We start from the raw sequence: 20,976 nt of genomic DNA, 5'->3' as shown, positions 1-20,976 counted from the left end.
GTCTCTCATGTGTGGGGCTGTGGATTGGCAGTATTTGGCGATACGATATGTATCATGATAGAGGGGTTATGATTCAATATAAGGGATGCACCAAAAGTTTCTTGCCAAAGCCTACCTTTTACAAGGTTACATTTGAACACATCATGAATAGGGGTGTAAATCACAAGTGTCATCACCCTACAATAATACATTGATTCTTTTTGACAATATGATTTTCCTGATATCATGAAGTCTGCCACAATACAATGATTTCAGTAAATATCCTCATTGTCTTTTTGTTTTTGGCTGTTTGCTATTATCTACCTGGCATTAAGCTGCTTGTCCTGTCTTAATGTTTTGGAAGGAGGTACGCTTTTACAGAGATGGTAACACAAACGCGACATGGGAATTTCAAAATGAAGGCATATCTTTAAGATGGTGATATGTTTCGATGTTTTCACCTTGCATCGATGATATTGGATCATTGAGCATTGAATCATTATCATATCGATCCAGATCCACGTATCGTTACACCGCTAATCATAAAAAAGTTCAAATCTACCTTCGCCAAATACTTATTTTAACTTAACAGAGCTTGAACTCATCATAATGCAACTCAGTGCATTCTCCATTAGCTGTTAGCTCCACTGGCTGCTAACAGCTCACGCTAACTAGCTCTCCTCCTGCTGATGTTAACAAGAATTTGTTGTTCACAATGAAAGTAGCATTATCAGGGAAGTTTAAATTTATTTACTTTATTAATCCCCCTGAGGAGAAATTAAATGTTTTCACTCTTGCTTGTCAATTACACACAGGTCCGAAAGACACACACATGCACAAACAGGACCTATACACGCACAAAGTGGAGAGATGTCAGAGTGAGGGGGCTGCCCTTGGTGAGGCGCCCTGAGCGGTTGGGGGGTTTGGTGCCTTGCTCAAGGGCACCTCGGCAGTGCCCAGGAGGTGAACTGGCACCTATAGGGTGTGTCCTCTGATGCGCTGATGGTGAGTTTACTGCTTCTGTTCAGGAGAATCTCTGTTCATCCCAAACATTTTTTCTATTGTCCCCAGGCGATGGGATGTCGTTAGTCTCGAGCCCTGCTTTTTAGCCTGTGCAAAATTAACGTGACACAACAGAATAACATCGGCCATGTCATCTTATTTGCCAATTGGCTGATGACAGTAAACAAGGCAAATATCAGCCAATACCGATGTTTAGGCAATAAATCGGTCCATCTCTAATCAATATTTTGCAATATATTACGGTTCTGTAAGCAAGGCGATATGATGTGATTTTTTTAAAATAAAACACACCACCATCTGCATAAAATCTGAGTTTAAAAAGTTTACATTTTTATGCAGTTAAAGCAGAACACTCCATGTACATTCCCTATAAAACACTAGCAATGTCTTGTTACATTGGGTTTAAACCCAACACAAGATAAACCACTGCCATGAAACTATTCATTCAAAATACATACAGTGTTTTTGAGAATCTATCACAGTATTGTAAGACATAAAATCGCGATACTCAAGCATATCAGTATTTTCTTACACCCCTTCTCATGTCTGCACATTAAATACAAAGTCAGAGCTGGTAGCTGATTAGCTTAGCTTAGCATAAAGACTGGAAACAGAGGGAAACAGCTCCGTCTGAAGGTAAAAAAAAAAAAAAAGTGTCTACCAGCACCTCTAAAGCTCACTGATTAACATGTTACAACTCATTTCTCTATTCTGTTCAAAAACACAAATGTAACATGCTGAAACTGCTGAATTTTGAATGTTCCCACTGAACAGAAAGAAAGTGAATAAGCTTATCTCCTAATATGCTAAACTATTCTTTAATTTGCCACACTTTAACAGTCTTAAAAAACATCCATAACCATATTCATGTATTACCTTTGGCCATACACATGCAATATACACATAAATACACACATGCTTATGTTTGTTTTGGAGATGTACAACTTAAAAATTGGGTATAACTTCACCCCGATGCAGTTTAATACTGACGTAAAATGTTTCCACTGAACAATGGGAATAATATCACCATGACTAACCGTTACTCTGACCTCAGACCTAAAATAAAGTACCAGCATTGATCAGCCACTCAGATAAGTGAGGACTAGCTAAATGTCTTCACTTAAATAAGTCCAAACAAAGAGAATCACAAGTGCCCACACATGCATGCACAGTCAGAGAGTGAGTTTGGGAGTCTTACTTCTCAAATGTTGTCGTGATGAAGAAGGCGTGTGCCTGGGTGTGTTTGTGCTGCCGAACCTGAATGCTGACTTGTGGGATTCCGACACGAATCTGATTCAGGAGCCACAGCAGAGTGTGATCATCGATTGTATCTGGAGGGAGAAAAAACTGTTTTATTTTACGTTCCACGGTAAATATGAGCATCAAATACATACTTTAAAACTTAAATTGCTTTGTTTGTAGGGATGTACCGAATGTTTGATGCTTCATTCATAACATGATTCAAATTCTAAATCAACATTCTAATACTGCACAGTTTTTTTGCGTGTCTATTCATTCTGTTTAAACTTGGTATTTCTGCATAGTTGCAGATAAAGTTTAGGCTACACTAATATTATTTGTATAACACTATTTGTAGAATTAGATTTGAGTGTTGGCTGTGTAGGATAGGATCGTTTCCAACTCATGTGATCCAAGCGTTTCCAATATATGAGAGACTGGTAAAGCTCAAGATAATCATTTCCAAAATTCACAACATGATTTTATCTGACAGAATACTCTGTTTAAAACCATATTTGTTGGCGTTTGGCCTTTAAAAAACAACATTTTCACTGCGATCACAAATCTCCTGCTAGCTGCATACAAAAGAAGGCATGCACCTGTATTAATGGGGCGGTCTAACAGCAATATAAATTACATTTATCCATTGAAGAAAGTTGATTTAATTAACAAAAGCTAATTTCATCCAATCAATCACTTTATTCAAATTGAGAATTTTGTTTAAGGATTTTTTAGGGGGTTTGACAACATAAAATATGATGACAGACATTCTGAGCTTCATTCGAAAACAATCGATCAGCAATCAATAGAAGCACTGAACGTAAAAGAAATGACATTTGGTTCGGCCCTACATGTTTGCCAAAGGCAGGAAATGATGAGTTTGTTGCTGCATAAAGAGGCTGAACCTAAGCCATCCCTCATGGCCCTGACAGAAAGGCCCAGAAGCAGTGGGGTGGTGGTGATAAGAAAAGGTCACTGCCATTAAATCCCTGTCTACATATATCACAAACATTTTTTCTATAGGTTGAGAAGGCGAGCGACAACCCAGACTGATTCCAGCAGATTCAGCCAACTGCACGCAGCATATTGTCTGTGTGTGTATCTATCTATCTATCTATCTATCTATCTATCTATCTATTATCCCTTTGTTTCCATAGACTGATGATGCTTTGGACTGGTCACAATAAAAGGCCACTCTAAAGAGTGCTTTCACACCTGCCCTGTTTGGTTCGGTTCAGTCGAACTCAAGTTTGTTTGCCACTTAGTGCGGTTTGTTTGGGCAGGTGTGAACACAGCAATCACACTCAGGTGCTCACCAAAACAACCGGACTGAGACCTTCTTGAAGAGGTGGTCTCAGTCCGGTTACAAATGAACTCTGGTGCGGTTCGTTTGTGGTGAGAACGTGTTCCGACCTGGATCTGAACCAACTGCAGTCACATGACACATTGTTTGGGTTAAACATGAGCATGTTACAGTCCTGGAGGATTATTAATGTGCACCTCCTCCTGTACTGCCTTAATATGCACATTCAGCACATCCAATGCATCAAAACATTGTTTTCTAGTTGGAGCCACGCCTCGTTTTCAAACTGTATGGTTTGACTAAAATGAACAATGACAGCAATATAGTCCACGATGAGCAGCGCTAAAATCAACCTGCGTAGTTGTCCCTCCATTGTGACATTAGAAAGTGTCACATTTATCTTGCAAGTGTACTCTTCTTCAGCGTTTGGTTTACTTCCTGGATTTTTCCCACATGGAAATTCTGACCAGTCAAGAGCAGCTTTCTCACGCAAGGCATTTGATCTGGTCCGCTTGTAAATACGGTTGAAGGAAAACAAACCAGCTCTAGGAAATGATGCAACTTTGTGACAAAATTAGTCCCCGATTCGGACATAAGCAAGACAACTCTAGGTCTGACAGCACCCTAAAATATCAAGTTTTATCACACAGTATGATGCCACAGATGTTTTGAGGGAGCGTGCCAGTGGCATGCCGACTGCGGGACTGTCCACATGAGCTGTTGCCATGAACTTAATGTTCATTTTCCTCCCATAAACCAACTCCAATGTTGATTCAGAGAATTTTGCAGTACATCCAACCATCCTTGTAACCGCAGACTATGTGTAACCACTGAAGCTAAGACCCTCCACATCCAGCCTCTTCACCTGCAAGATTGTCTGAGACCAGCCACCCGACAGCTGATGCAACAGGTGGCTTACACAGCTGAAGAATTTCTGCACCAACTGTCAGAAACCGGCTGTCTCACTAAACAAGTTGGATGTGCTGCCAAATTCTTAGAAATGACACTGGGGACGGCTCATGGTAGTAAAATGAACATTCAATTTACAGGCAACAGCTTTGGTGGACAGTCCTGCAGTTAGCATGCCAATGGCACGCTCCCTCAAAACTTTAAAACATCTGGGGTGCCCCGGTAGCTCACCAGATAGAGCGTGTGCCATGAAGGCTGAGTCCTTACCGCAGCAGCCAAGGTTAGAATTTGGCTCAGGGCCCTTTGCTGCAGGTCCTTCCCTCCCTCCCCTCTTTCATGTCTGTCTCTCACTATCAATAAAGCACAAAAATGCCAAAAAACAAAAACTTGTGGCATCTGTGTCACTGCTTTGTGCGATAAAAGGAACATTCTAGAGCTGCCTTTTATTGTGACCAGACTAAGACACACCTGTGGAGGAAATGATGTTTAATCAGCACCTTGATATGCCACACCTGACAGGTGGATGGATTACGTTGGCAAAGTGCTCACTAACACAGGTTTTGTGAACAAATGTGTGCAGTTTGTGTGCATAGAAAACTATCAGACCTTTTGTTTCAACTCATGAAAAATGGGAGCAAAAACAAAAGAGTTGCATTTATATTTTGTTCAGTGTCGTTTGATGAAATGCGTCCAAGTCACACGCTGATGCCAAGAGCTGCAGTTTAAAAGACACTGCAGATCTGTAGATACAGGTACAGTAAATGGATGAGATCTAATTGTCCCCAGGGATCCTTTTAAGTCCCAGTCATGCGTCTAAGTGCCAAAGACACTTAATGAGGATGCACCGTTCTCTCTACAGCGAGGGATTCATCACAGGACAAACAGCCCGGAGTGAAACGTACCTGGGAATGTCATCAGGATATCACAGTTTTCAGTGGGCACCATCTTCAGCCAGGACTTACGAGACATAATGTAGTGTCTGGCCTGCAAGAGGCGCTTCCCGAACAATTTATCTAGAAGAAAAAAGACGGGCAGCAGGAGTTAATAAAGTTTAAAATGATTACAGAGAATAAATGACAAAGAGGGTCAGACGGAGTGCGTGTGAGAGAAAAAGGGGGACAGACAGATGGTGATATTTTTTCATCAGGGTGATCAAGGACACAGATGACAGGTTAGTCATTAGCATCGCTCTGCCATTCATCACTGATGTATTTTCCTCGCCATATTTTCCGTCCTTTCCTATTTTTTGCTCTGTCATGGAGACGTTGGGGGATAAGAAGAAAGGACCAAAATGTTCAAAATATTTGTTCAGCCAGCGTGAAGGTTGACTGCGCTGCATATGCTGTAAACAAACAGATCTGTAAACCGGGTGAAGTGTAAATATTAACAAGCTGGTTTTTCAAGTCGGCCTCTAAAACCATTAAACGTAGACAAAGCAGCAGGCCTTCGCAGCAGTGCTACCCCACACTACAGCTCTGCAGTCATCACTTCTGCAGCTTCCTCCTTCACACGTTGGTTCTCGCTCTTAAAAGTCGCACTCTCCGTCACACACAGCCACAATACACCCAGGCAGTGAGTGACTGATATCTTTATTGTTTGCCGAATCGCCCTGTGACACTCTTTCAGTACATGTCTGTGATCAGGACGTCACGTTCTGCGGTGTAACTGCATTATCACATCACCTACTTTCAGCACGCCTTATCCCTCCTATAGAGAGCCGTCGGTGCTGCTGTCACATCTCTCTTCCTGTACTGTGTTTGACACCTACACGCCAACTCAGTATTAAACACTTAATGTACTGTCAGGGAACAATTCAGTAGGATCGTGTTACCGTGTTATTGTGCAGCAGAGTTTATGTGGAGATGCTTTTAGAAATATAATGAGATGTATAAATCACTGAGCAATTCTGCTGATTAAACTGTGTTTGACTGCTTGTGTGTGTGTGTGCCAAAGTGTGTGTGACATAATGGTGTAATAGAAGCCAAGTCACCAACACTGACAGCTTTTTTTTCTTTGTCTTGCACTTGCTGTATGTTTCGAACACTTCAAAGTGATTGTCTCTCTGACATCAATGCTCATTAAGGCCACAAGACGTGTAGATATATCTGACATGCAGGCAGCAGCACATCATTCCCATGTATGATGAGATGATTTAATATGAATCTGCAGCAGAGCTAGTTCAGACCAAAGAACTTGGATATTCTGAATACTAAATGTCTTTTTTATTCTTCCTTGCTGTTCTTGTGCTGTGGTGAGTGCCACAGCCTAGGCCGCAATCTATGAAGCCTCCTATTAGGCTAGGCAATAAATCGATTGTTATTGCTTTTAATTGCGTCATGGATTTTTCAGAAAATATCATTAATAATTAATCATGCTTCGGAATTTATGATACAAAGCTGTTTCTAAGTCAGACCCAGTCCAACACTGAGAACATCAGCTGTGAAGCTTGACATATAATTTGCCATAAACAAACATACAAACATTTCAGTCCTACTTGGATCAAACATCTTTATTCAGCTTTTGTGGCAGCAGTGTGCAGGTCTTACTTATTCTTTGCTCATGATATTTATAATATGCGTGTAACGGTAAAAGCACCAAGCCGCAACCTCCAGGGCTTGTAAATTAAGCTAGTATGGAAGTGCCAAAAACTGCAGTTCCTCGAATGGCCACTTGAGGCTGACTCCAAAAGCCAGTCAATCCCCACAGACCCTCATATTAAAATACCCAAATATACAGCAGAAATAAACATGTTTACAGCCTGGTACAATAAACAGTTTTGGTCTTATAGCGAATTCCCCCTTCATGACAACTGTACAGAAGCTTAAAGCTATAGTTGGTAATGTTGGAGAGCTAGCAAGATTTGAAAGTGGCACCTCCTCTGAGCTCCACCCCCTCCTCCCCCTCTCGTCAGTGCTCCATCCAAAGCCACTTCCCCACAAACTTGAATGCGCATCCTGCAGTACACCGACAGAGAAGCTAATGTTAGCATTGGGCTAATACGAGCTACAAAAGTAGCTAAGTTGGCTAACGTTACATATTTCATGAAAATAACAAATCCCCCGAAGCAAAACAAATAATTACCTGTCTAACAGAAAGACAGCAACCTCTGCATCACTTTTCACGCCCTTCAGCTCCCTCAGTTGTCTCCACCGTTAAAAAGTTGCAATGTTGGTTGACTCTGGTTTGTGCTCTCGCTTTATCCGAAGCCTTTTTCGTCGCAGCCTTTTCTGCCTCCAACTTTCTTTTCTTAGCCTGTTTAGCGGGGCGAGCCGTTACAAGTAACGCTGGAAGTGGTTCTTTTGGCTGCATTTTCTCTGCCATTGTTAAGCAAACTCCTGCTAACTCGGTATTTCTGCTGAGGAGTGTGCTGAATATTTCCAGCAACGGTGACACGTGATGAGTGCACACAGGGAGGAGGGAGGGACAGAGGGGGGCTCGGGCAGGACGGGACATCTGATTGGTTCTTTCCACTCGCACCGAGAGGCAGGGATTGGTCAGAGTTTTTACAGGCCTACAGCTGCCACAGAGGTCGGATTTTTTTCTTTCCTTTTTCTGAACTCATTATGTATTGACTACTCTCAGGATGGAAGGACCATTTCACCCAGTATAACAAAAAGTGTTTCTGAACAGGATTACCAACTATAGCTTTAAGTTTTATATCACTCACCTGTTCAGATTTAATTAAAGCTTAAGTTACACAAAGTTAAGAATGGGGCCACTTTGAATGACAGGCCGTCTACGACGGTGACTCCCAACTGGTCCACACAGTCCAACGTATTGAGCGTCATACTTGCGTTTGGCCATGTCGTTGAGCTAGTTTGCTGTCTCTGTCATGTAGCTGTCTGTTAATCACTCACTCTACAGCAAGGAACAGCTCTTCAAAGTAAAAGCTCTGTGCCGGAAATTTACTGTGCTTGAAAATAAAGTGTGTTTTTTACAAACTTGACACGTTCGTGAGTCACTTGCGGTCCATTCAGAATGGACCCGAGACCCACTTTTGGACCAAGACCCACCAGTTGGGAATCACTGGTCACACAGGGTGTCATTTCAGTCTATAGCCCCTTTTACACTGCCTGTTCAGGGCAGGAATATCATGCCGTTTTGCCGCCTTACCATTATGTATAAAAGGTATGATCGTGGAATAGGGGCTACAGACTTGTCCTGCCTCTGAGTCTGGAATGGAGGTAGTAACAGTGCCGAAAAAATGTCTGTGTAACAGCGACAGCCAGGGCGGCACTGCTGTGACGTGTTGATGATGTGCGCCACGGGAGATTTAAAAACTAGTTGATAGCAGCTAGCAGCTAACTCAAAGAAGAAGAGCCGAGAATGTCCGCGCTTTGGGAAGACAATGAGGTCTGAGAGCTCCTTACCCTCCGAGCAGAGGACGAGATCAGCTGCCATATAACAAGGACAGTAATGTTGCTGTCATGCCATGCCATGTCATTGTTATTGTTTATAGAGCGCTGCTGATGCATATGTTATATGTCACACTAGAGGCCAATGCTGCAATGCTGGCATACTGTAGCGCCCTATAGCACTATCTCTGTGTAAAAAGGGCTTATAAGTCAAATCCACCCCTCGCTCCTCTACAGCTCCAGCCAAGTATCCAAACATGGCCACCTCTGGCTCCAAAAAAAAAAAAAAAAAAAAAAAAAGGCGACTGCCGAAATGCCATACTCAAGCTTCAAAATGGGAGTCCACAAACCAACAGGTGACATCACAGAGGCTACATCCATTATTTTATTTTTTCACTCGGTTTCATTTATTGAATTACCAACATTATGAATGTCTTGCCAACCCGGCTCATATCACATTTTTCAATAATGTCTGAGTGTCTAAATTTACTGAACAATCAATCTACCCAGAAGTTCAACCAACCAATCAACAAAAAGCCCACAGTCTTTAACCAGTCACACTGTAATAACAAAAATATTTATGTCGCAGTGAGCCAACAAGAAAACAGAAAATCAGTGCACTAATTTATACGAAAGACTATGTCAAGGTAAATCTGATATTTTAATTTTGACACGGTCATCTCATCCAACATAGTGCATTCCACTTCATTTCACAGCTGGCAGACTGTTCATCACACAACACCAACAAGTGTTCTTAAAAACATCCTGTTTTCTTTAGCACTTTAAATATATTCTAGAATAATCACTTATCTTCTCTGCATGATGATCACTCACTCAGGTAAACCACAGGCACAGAGCCTATAATCGCACTAATGTTGTTGAGGCAGATGCAAGAGACCTAGATGGATTACTGAATGGGCCCACTGGCCTTCACTTGCAAAATGTCACTCAAATTAACACATACCAACCAGGGAGAGACTTAAACTGACTACAAAAGGAACTGCAAAGAGGCACAGAATAACTACAATAACAGGCAAAACAACCACAAAATGACCAGAAAGAGACCCAAGATTACCTCAAAGAGTCATAAAATGACCAGAAAGAGACCCAAGATTACCTCAAAGAGTCATAAAATGACCAGAAAGAGACACAAAATTACCTCATAGAGACACAAAATTACCAACAGGCGACACAAAATGACCCAAAAAACATACAAAATCACCTGAAAGAGTCATAAAATGACCAGTAAGACACAAAAATGACCAGAAAGAGACACAAAATTACCTCAAAGAGACACAAAATTACCTAAAGGTGACACAAAATGACCATAAATGATACAAAATTACCTCAGAGACACAAAATGACCAAAAAAAGATACAAAATTAGCTAAAAGAGAAACAAAGTGCCCAGAGGGAAATGCAAAATTACCTCAGAGAGACAAAATATGAACATAAAGAAATGCAAAACCCCAAGAAGATGCATTGTGACTACAAAGAGACACAAAACAACAACAAATAAAACTCAAAAAAATGAAGAAAAAAAAAGAGGAAAAACCATCACACCCTGTGTAGAGATGGTGTGGCCTTTTGTCTACCTGTGCCCAGGGGCCCAGTGTCTTATGATCCACCCATGATAAGAGAGTGCGTGAAAGTGTCATAACGAGCATATTATATTTTGTACGCCTACATCACCTGTCCTGAGTCACAAAAGTTTGGTTGAGATGTTGCCCAGGGTGTTAACATTGGTTGGCTTGAAGTCAAGATGCAAATGAAAGCGACCACTGCAGTGACATTGCTCAGGTTGAGACTGTAAAGGTTATAAGATCACACCCAGATGACCAGACCCTGCCTGAGTCTGTCCTCTTTGTCAGAAATGCTGGATGAGCATAAAACTCAACATTTCAGGAGGGGGGCGGGCAGACATGGACAGGGGCCCTGGAACATAACGTGTAATCTCAGAGCCCCCAGAAGTAACATTAATTTTCAGTGCTGCTTCATAATCCTCTTAATGCATTTCCGAAAATAACCAGTCATCTGCTTACTCACCTCTGAGATACTCCTCCTGTCCAGTCCTCAACACCTGAGACAAACCGGACACTGACATCTGAGCCTGCAACACAACCTTTACTCTCTTCAAAGTGTAGCACAGGCCGCCGGGACATGCACCTCCGCTGGCTGCATGTGACTCCTGCATGCACCTGTGGACCACTACAGCCCGACTCTTCCCGGGCCTGCCTCAATCGGAATGCGCACTATGTAGCGGGAAAACGAAAAGACGCACCGACATCAAAACCCAATCACAAACGATTGACCCCTTCTGTGACTCATTCAGTGGAGTGAAGTCTATCAAGCGTCAGTGACTGCACCATATTGTCCATGCACAGCAGCTTAATCTCTTTATCCCCATCTCTTTTTTTTTTTGCAAATGAACACAAATACACATCTTCCTCACATCCCCGCTGCGCGCTCCCGGGACACAGTCAGTATTCTCACCGTTTTTCTGTGACACTCACCGAGCACTCCGGATGGTGATAAGGACGTCTTCTGCTGCTGCTGCTGCTGGTTGTTGGTCCTGTCCTGCTGCTCGCTTGGCACCGTCCTCTCCATCCTCTCCCCTGCCCCGTCGCTGTCGTCGACGTCTGCGGTGCTGCTGCTGCTACCGTTTACAGTAGCGTCGGTATCAGCTGCTCCGGTGCCCGCCGCTTGCATGGTGGTGGTGCACGAATACTCCAGGTGGTGATGGAGGAGCTGCAAAACCGCACTACACGGAGGACTCTGCTTTTATTGCATGGCCGTCGCATGTAAAGGGAAGCCCTAGTGTATCTGATAGAGTAGGAGGAGGAGGAGGAACATGATCATGGAATAGGCTGTACACGCGCGCACCAGTCGTGACTGGGTGGTGACGACACAGTTGAGGAGAACACCTCGCAGGCTACAGGTCTTATAAACACTGACATATGTGTTGGAGCTGCACATGCAGAGCTGCAGGTGATTCAGGCGCCCATGCCCACGATTATATTGATCTGGACAAATCTGACGCTGCTGGTCTACATGACAGGGGCGTAAAAATATGCACAGGGCAGGAAGTACTGGGGGCCCGTGGGGTGGGGGAGGCTGTAGAGAGAGTGGGCCCTCACCCAGTGTGTTGGGAAGAAAACGGGACCTTGTGAGTGATTCTGAGGAACTCATGTTAAAGGAGCAGTGTGTAAGATTTAGGGAGCTTTAGTGCCATCTAGTGGTGAGGATGGGCAGCCTGTCCATCCTGCAAACCCTGGACTTCCAACTTGAGAGCCCGGTGTTCGCTTCTCGTGTCAATGTTGAGCCAAACCATGATTTATTTTTTTCTAAACCGAACCACATGCTTTTGTTGCACAAGGAAATGAAACTGTACATTTCCGGTGAAAATGTAAGTGTATCTTAAAAAGACACAAAGCATGTAACCATGCCTATGTCATATGTAGACGTGAAAGTCCACTGACAGAACAGCAATATTTGACAAGTTGGGATAAGAATGCGTTGGGATTGCAGATTGCAACCAGCTGAAAGTTCTTCCAGTTAGAATTACTAAAGTTTTCATTGTTCAGGAGGTTTTTCCAGGAGCCGCATTGCCCACAGAGGTCTCCTTCTTTCCAAAACAAACACATCCAGTGATTAAAACCAATAAAAATACTGAATAAAGCGGTTTCACATAAAAAAAAAAATCTGTGTTTTATCTCCAGTGCTGCTCATTGCTGGGGGCTGCAACCTGTGGTGGTCGACATAAAAATGCAAAACTGCAAAAACACAAAAACGTGAATGGCCCTATCTACAGCCAATGTTCGGTTTGTCTGTTCTGGGCTACTGTAGAAAACAAGGACCCGCTCCCTATGTAGATATAAACAGCTCATTCGAAGGTAACGAAAACATGGCAATTCTAATTTCCAGGTGATTACACACTAAGGAAAACGTACTTATCATATTTTCTTCTAGTTCTGCCAATACATCCCCCTAAGGCCTTGGATACCGATACAAACAAAAAGGGATTTTTATTTATCCCGCATAAAAAAAATCCAGGTTTACACAATCAGTCGTGAAAACAATATCCCTGTTTACATGAAAACGCAAAAACGGCAGCTTTTTGCTTTAATTAGCATGCCAGGCCAGTAGGTGGCGATACACCATATGTCAAACACCATAGAAGAACGTTCTGCGCATGCACAGTGATTTGTTTTCCTCTTAGCGCTAGTGATAAAAACAATGATAAACTAAATCTTAACCTTATGTAGCATAGTTAGCTGCTATGCACTTACTAATATTGGGCACAGCAGACGTCTTTGTGCGCCGATGTAGTGGTGATGTTGATGCAGCAGTGCTAAGTTCATTTGTAAGCTCGTAAGCAGTCCCAAAAGTGCTAACAAAACGTTAACAACCCGGCATATATCCGCCATTGTTGTTGTGGTTACCATGCGCTTCATGGGCATGCGCAAACTGGGTTGCAACGTCATCGTTTTCCAAAATCTCCGTCTATCCTGTTTACACATCTCCACAGAAATGGATATTTTTAAAAACTTTCACTTTGGAAGCTGTTTTTAAAAATCTCTGTTTCCTTCGAGAAAAACGCCGGTTATGTGTATATGAAGGATGCAAACGCAAAGACAAATATCCATTTTCAGAAATAGACGAAACTGTGGACAGGCCCTAAATGCTACACACTGGACCTTTAAAATTAAATTGGTGCCATTTGATATGTGCCCTCAAAAACACAACCCCATCTTTGTCATGGTTTTTCTTTTTTTCCAAAGTAGTCTGTAGCAAACTATCAGAGAATTAAATGCATATTCGAACAACCTATACAAAAAGGATTTAATTAAATGAATAATTTCTTATTTTATTTGGTATTTTTGTCATATATGACATAACAGTGACTGCTGGGTAATCTGTATGTTAATGTTGTCAAATGTCAAGTCTCAATGTGATGAGACAGTAAGATACAGTTGCTAGTTTAGGCGCAAAATCTGTCAAGACCAAGCCTGCAAGATCAGCCACGGGCTTTGAAGCCAGTTTGACATAGTGGCCATCTGTGGAATTACAACTTCTGGGTCTGTCATATGATGCCATGGACCCAATAGACTTTTCCCATAGACTTACACTGTGAAAGAGAAGCCTGTAAATCAGCAGACACATTGTTTTAGGTACATCAATTGTCAGAACAAACACTGGAAACCCTTATTCAAAAGAATTAGTCCTAAAAGTTGTAAAATTTACTAATAGCCAAATCCAGACTCATCTTATTCATATGAATGAGCCTGATACTGAGCAGTTTGGATGCTGGGTTAAAGGAAACACTAGTGCTCTTGCTCTATGGGCCTCACAGTGTAGAGGATCCAGGTGCTTTTTTGCCCAGAGGTCAAACTTTTTTGCTTCATGTACTTCTAAGCAACTTTCATAGGAATCAGCAGGTTCTGCCTCCAACATTCAGTTCTCTTTATGGCTTTATCCAGGGTCAAGACTGACAAGATGAGCACAACTGTGAGCCGAGCGAGCAGCTGCGCCCTTTAAACATAAAAGCAGCAGTAAGAAAAGACAAGCGGAGAAGGTTGCAAAGCTCCCTAAAATAAAATATATACGCTTAATGGTGTGTGTGTATGTATGTGTGTGTATGTGCCTGCCTCGTAACTAGTATTAGGCGTGCACTAAGGCCCATCGTAGCTGCCTTACACCACTGCTACATGCCCCTCAATGCCTTCACATTTTTAGATGCACCATCCGTTCACTTTCTCCAATCATATGTAACCTAGTTTGACAGTGTTTGAATTTACTGAAATGAATAAATCAACATGGACGGGGCCAACACACAGAAATCCATCTATGCCACTGAAATGGCTGAGAATGATTCACATATTGGTTTCATATGAAATGACTGACAGTGACAGAGTGTCTGCCCCTGAGCTCAGCGGGGTCTGATTGAAGCCGCTGCGGGCGTTCCCCACACAACAGGAAGAAAAAGAATGAGGAAACCAGTAGAAACTCCAGGAAGTCACTACACCCAGTATTAGTAACCCCATAAAGCCACAAGTTGCTGCTTTTACACCTCAGTTTGTGTGCAAATTTAAAAATCAAATATGAATTGGTGAGAGCCAAGAGTTAGATCAGAAGACAAAAACTTTCATATTAATTATACGACACTAACATGAAGCTACAGCCAGGAGACAGTTAGCTTGGCGTAGCATAATAACTAGAAACAGGATGAAAAAGGCTAGCTGAGTTAGCTTGGCTCTGTCCAAAGCTAAAAACATAGATAATAGACGAGGCTGAAGTTGGCACCTTATTCACAGCCTCTTATTGGAATTTTCCGGTCCACCTTAAAAGTGTCATTACGCCTGTAGATGGCGGTATTCAGTCGTTTTCCAACTAGCTTCCGATTCGGCACTTAAGGGGAAAGTTAAGGGGAAATTAACTTAATGTGCAGTGTGACTGTTTGTCCACTGATTGTCTGTTTTTTTGTGACACTTCCTGATGTGAAAACATTTTAGACATTTTAGGTAAGACATTAACTGACACCCACTATTGTATTTGTGAAACATTTATTTTATTTGTGAAAATGCTAAAGGGGAGATTTCACCGTTTTTGTTTTATACCTAGACCTCATTAGACCAGGTCCAGATCAAAAACCACTGTACCTAGACTTTTCAAATCTGGCCTAGAGTATCCTACAGAGGCTAAACATTCATTATGACACAGTTTCTGATTTGTGAAACCTTTATTCTATTTGTGAAAATGCAATAAAGACACATTTCGCCATTTTTTTCAGCATATAGACCACTTTGGACCAGGTCCAGATCAAAAACCACTGTACCTAGACTTCTCAAATCTGGCCTAGAGTATCCTACAGAGGCTAAACATTCATTATGACACAGTTTCTGATTTGTGAAACCTTTATTCTTAGAAATTAATTTTACATGGCATGTTCTACAAATCCCATGGGCAGTTCAAATCCAGTTGAGCAAACATACCCACTCAAATCCACACTGAGGGCACGGATAATGGTCCATCCCCATGTTAGAAATTAAAAAATTACCTACTGAGGTCGGGCAAGCACCCAAAAGTAACAAAAATGAAGGCTACCACTGATGTCTCTCTTCAATATTTTGACTGTTAGGTACAAACAACTACTTTCTTTAGATTGCACAGTTACACACTGTTTTTGTCTTCATCTTGCTTTTGTTGGCCGCATTAAACCTTTGCCCTTCTAAGGAAGATGCCAATGTCCTTTTCATTTTCCACTGTCAGTGTCAACAATGAAATTAGAATCAATCAATAATCCACTCTATGCTGTAAACAAGACGTCTTAACAGAATAAGCAACACAATAGATTCTCACAATGAACGGCCATATCTTATACTCTTACCCAGTAGTTAGAGCTCAGCTCTGTTTAATAAACATCTCAGTGTTTTGTGAAAGAGACAATCAATAAATGCAGAATAACCAGAACAAACAGTTCTAGGTGCCACCATGGAAGCCCCACCCCTGTTTTCAGTGTCTGGTAGATTGGGTATGAAATGATCCAGATTCTTAGTGTGGTTAGATATTAAAGTATTCAGTCTGAGTAAACCATTAACAAGGGCTAGTCTCCTATTTATTTTGAATTGGAAAGAATTAGAGATTACAGGTGGTACTTTAATTGTTAAATTTACACTAAAGCATTGGGATATGATTAGGAAATGGGAATAAAAGAACTTGTGTTTTATCACCAATCACTCAAATAAAGAAAAAATCCTCCAGGGATGACAGATAATGGGTTTTCTATGTAGAAAAATGCAGCTATTACAATTTTGAAAAACTTATTTGAAAGAGACAGTATGATGTCATTTGACCAACTAACTGAAACATAAACTACCTCAAACGTATTTTTTTAGGTTCCAAAAAGTTAAAAGATTTTTACAGTTTAATAAAAGACAAAGCAATAAGTTTATAGTAAGGCGATGTTATGAGGCCCTGTACAAGTCCAGCAAAGTGAACTGTGCAATCTTGCAAACATGGGCTCAGGACCTTGGGGTGCAGATAGATGAAGCTACAGGGATAGATATTTAGTAATAATAATAATAACAATAATAATAATACATTTTATTTGTATAGCGCTTTTCAAAACACTCAAAGACACTTTACAAAAAACAGAAAGAACAAATTAAAAACAACAACATAAGAGCAGTAAAACACAGTTAAGAGCAAGGATGGGGATTGAATGCAAGCCTGAACAGGTGGGTTTTGAGCAAAGATTTGAAGGAGTTGAAAACAGTTACGGATGTGTTGGGGGAGAGAGTTCCAGAGGGAGGGGGCAGCAGTGGAGAAGGCTTTGTCCCCTCAGGTTTTGTGCTTGGTCCTGTGTGGTAGAGAGAGGAGATTTGCATCAGAGGAGCGGAGACTGCGGAGGGGGTGTGATGGTGCAACAGGTCAGTGAGGTAAGATGGGGACTGGTTATGGAGGGCTTTGAAGGTGAGGAAAGGACTTTGAACTGAATGTGTTGAGGTACTGGGAGCCAGTGGAGGTTCTGAAGGACGGGCCTGATATGGTCACAGGAGTGGGACTGGGTGAGGAGACGGGCAGCAGAGTTCTGGATGTACTGTAGTTTATTGAGGACTTTAGAAGATGAACCAGAATGCTATTGCAGTAGTCGAGTCTGGATGTGATGAATGCGTGAATTAGAGTTTCTGCAGTGGAGAAGGTGAGTGAGGGGCGGAGCCGAGCTATGTTTTTTTAGATGAAAGACAGCGGTTTTGTTAATATGATTAAAAGAAAGCGGTTTTGGTAATATGATTAATGTGCGGTTCAAATGAGACGTTGCTGTCGAAAGNCAGTAGTCGAGTCTGGATGTGATGAATGCGTGAATTAGAGTTTCTGCAGTGGAGAAGGTGAGTGAGGGGCGGAGCCGAGCTATGTTTTTTTAGATGAAAGAAAGCGGTTTTGGTAATATGATTAATGTGCGGTTCAAATGAGACGTTGCTGTCGAAAGTGACTCAGAGGTTGTGCAGATGTGGAGATGGAGAAAAGTGACTCAGAGGTTGTGCAGATGTGGAGATGGAGAAAGTGTAGAATTTGCAACATCCATCCATATTCTAAATGCTTATCCTCTTGAGGGTCGCAGCTGACATTGGGCAGAGGCGGGGATACACCCTGGCAGGGCTGACACACACAGACAGACAACCATTCACACCTATGGACAATTTAGAGTCACCAATTAACCTGTCCCCAAATCTGCATGTTTTTGGACTGTGGGGGGAAGCCGGACTACCTGAGAAAACCCACAGGGAGAACATGCAAACTCCACACAGAAGGGCTCCCACACTCGGGATCGAACCAGGAACCCTCTTGCTGTGAGGCGACAGTGCTAACCACCTGGATGGTTTTAGTAAGGGAACTGGGCCCGATTATGATCATGTCTGATTTGTCACAGTTGAGTTGAAGAAAGTTAGTTTGCTCTCAGGATTTCATTTCAGTGAGGCAATTTTCAAGTGTGGAGCAGATTGCTGTGGTGATGGATTTGGTGGATTTGGACATCGTCCGCATAGCAATGAAAATGGAGGCCATATCAGCGGATGATATTACTAAGCGGATGTAAAGGATGAAAAGCAGAGGACCAAGCATGCTCATAACATGTCCATATGCAAAAGGACAAAGGAACAACAGTTCATGCTGCTGCATTGCCTCCACATATCTCTTCAACTGAGACACAAGATGGACCCCAAGAAGTCAGCTCTGTGTATGAAGTGTAGCAAGGAGGTTGGTTTTATACACACTATATGGACATGTGTACATATTCAGAGGTTTTGGTTGAAAGCTGTTTCAAAGTTAAATTTGGTTTTCAATAAAGAATTAGATCCAGTTTGCTATCTGCTATGAATGCCACACCTACAAAGGGTTTACAGAAGAAAGTGTTCAGTGTGTTAACATATGCTGCTCGTAAATGTGTATCACTGAAATGGATTTCAAACAAGCCACCAACACTCATAACCCATGGAATATGTGACATACTGGTCTAGAGGTACATTTGGTGTATTTCATCATATATGGACACCATTCCTTGATTATGCAGGACCTAGAATATCAAATATTATCTGGAAGCCACTTCAAAGACCAAGAAATGATGGTTGAATGCTGAGGCGAGGCTCTGATGTCTGTAATATCACTTATCTATATATTTATCTTGCTGTATGCTTTGCCCCCTCCAGCACCCCCGTATATTTATGACAAGTATAACAAAAAATGTTGCTATGCTACAACAGACAACCGTACTGCTGTCTAAAATAATCACGAGCAAACGTAATTATGATTAAATATAAAGTAGACTAATTATCAATATTATTACTGGTATTCTGGTATTACAGTGTGCTGCAGTTCTGCGTGTGGTTTGTCCAGGTGGTGTTGCCGTACCTCAGCAGAAGCTGTTACTGAACTGCTGGTAGGTACAGTCACTGTCACACTGTGCTGTCATTACTTTTAGATGTGTTATAAAATGGAAAACTATGGGTGTTACAGTGTCAGTCATTAATGTGCTTTGCTCTGATAAATGATATAAAATATAGACTAATAGAAAATTTATTATTTATTTATTTATGTATTTATTTCAGTTTAGTGTCAACACTGGGGGCACCTGGTAGATTTGTTCTCCCACAATATTAACTCTATGGCTACAGCCTTGTTGCATTATAAAGCTAAGGGTGGCTATGGTTTGATTTATAATGTTTTTAGTTAATAATGGGTTAATAATGACAGTAATTACACAGAAGCAGCAGCTACACTGTCATAAAAGAGAGAGAGATGCTAATGAAAATCAGTGAAACATAAAAGAGACAAGTAGCCTGAAACTAAAATTGAGATATGAACAAATGTGAAAATATAGGCCTAATTGAATAGTGTCAGTCTTTCTGTCTCAGTCACTCGCACGCGCGTTGTTTCTATGACATCAAATGTCATAGAAACAGAACGGTGACCCGGCTGAGGTCACGTTTATAAAGCCTTCAGATCATAGTGATCTCTCACTTTGCACTTGGATTTGGACCAGAACCAACCTGTGGAAAGATTACACTCTGAGATTTGAGCAGAAAGCAGAAGTTTTTGGAAAACACTTTTCAACCTTTCGGACCAACTTTGTGGAAAACCCGAAGATGGCCCCCAGGGATTTACAGCTACCAGGTAAGACAACTTCTAGATTTATTTTAGCATTTTACTGGTTGACACGACTTCTGAAATTGTTAAAAGGTTTATCAGTGAAGAAATGAGTGTAAATGTTTGGGTTTAAAAGTTTAACAGTTCACAGCATGTTATTAGGTCTGTCAGAAACTCCAGATTTGGTGAAAACAGACACTAATTTCTAATGATCACATTCTAGTTATCACACTAATGCACGGTTTGTCGAGTAAGTTGATGTTTTTGATGGACAGGATGGTAAATCTACCGGGACAGGTGCGGAATGTGTTAATTTGAAAACACTGCTTATTTGAGGGTATCAAATTATCGACATCTGACAATCTGTGATCAGTTCTACCACTAAAACAGATGGCGACCGGGCCGAATTTTAAACAATATAAAAATTGTTATCATGTTGTGCGCCATGGCAACGATGGCACTTATTAGGAGCGAACGTCAGGACGTGAGGACGCACAGATGTAATCAGACCAGGGCACGGTGTCCTGAGTTCGTTTGTTTTGATTGTTGAAGCCTTTTGTATCTGGTTCTCTTAGTGTCAAAGTATATCATATTAAATAAACATATTTTCAATATTTAATATTGAAATGCGCTTCGCTCGTTAGTATGGTATTGTGTTATAAACTTGTAGTTTGGTCTGCACAGAGCTCACTGAGGTATTTTTTGGATTTATGTAGCCATGGTGCACTGTACGTGATGACGCATGTAGTGCGACGCATGTGAAATACATTTATGCTGTTTATTGCAAACCATGGGGCGTTTTGTCATCACTGAAGTGATGTGGATTGATCACAATGTTGCTGCAGCTTTATTTGATGCTATATAATGCAGCATTAATTGACTGTCATGCTGTCATCTGTTCAAACTGGAGGCTGAGCTGCACAGTATTTGATATTACTGTTAGAAGGTGTAGCCCCTTGTGTGTTGGTGAACTTTGATACTGATGTAGTGCAGCTGTATTTACCTAGTATATGTGTATGTTGTTGTG

At 41.6% G+C, this 20,976-nt stretch overlaps 1 protein-coding gene across 1 annotated transcript in view; it reads right to left on the bottom strand.

Moving 5' to 3' along the window:
* The window catches only part of ano8a (anoctamin 8a), a 31,886-nt gene extending 20,278 nt beyond the window's left edge, over positions 1-11,608 (bottom strand). The window contains exons 1-3 of the mRNA XM_050033011.1: positions 11,321-11,608; positions 5,356-5,466; positions 2,201-2,333 (exon numbers count right to left, since the gene is read on the bottom strand). Of these exons, the coding sequence (XP_049888968.1) occupies positions 2,201-2,333; positions 5,356-5,466; positions 11,321-11,516 (440 nt within the window). The 5' untranslated portion in view covers positions 11,517-11,608. The remainder of the gene's footprint in view (positions 1-2,200; positions 2,334-5,355; positions 5,467-11,320) is intronic.
* Between the last annotated feature and the right edge of the window lie 9,368 nt (positions 11,609-20,976).

The sequence above is a fragment of the Epinephelus moara genome, chromosome 21 (genome assembly GCF_006386435.1).
Source record: "Epinephelus moara isolate mb chromosome 21, YSFRI_EMoa_1.0, whole genome shotgun sequence".
In the NCBI taxonomy this organism is placed as follows: domain Eukaryota; kingdom Metazoa; phylum Chordata; class Actinopteri; order Perciformes; family Serranidae; genus Epinephelus; species Epinephelus moara.
The sequence above is the reverse complement of the archived record's forward strand: the minus strand, read 5'-3'. Positions and strand labels throughout refer to the sequence as shown.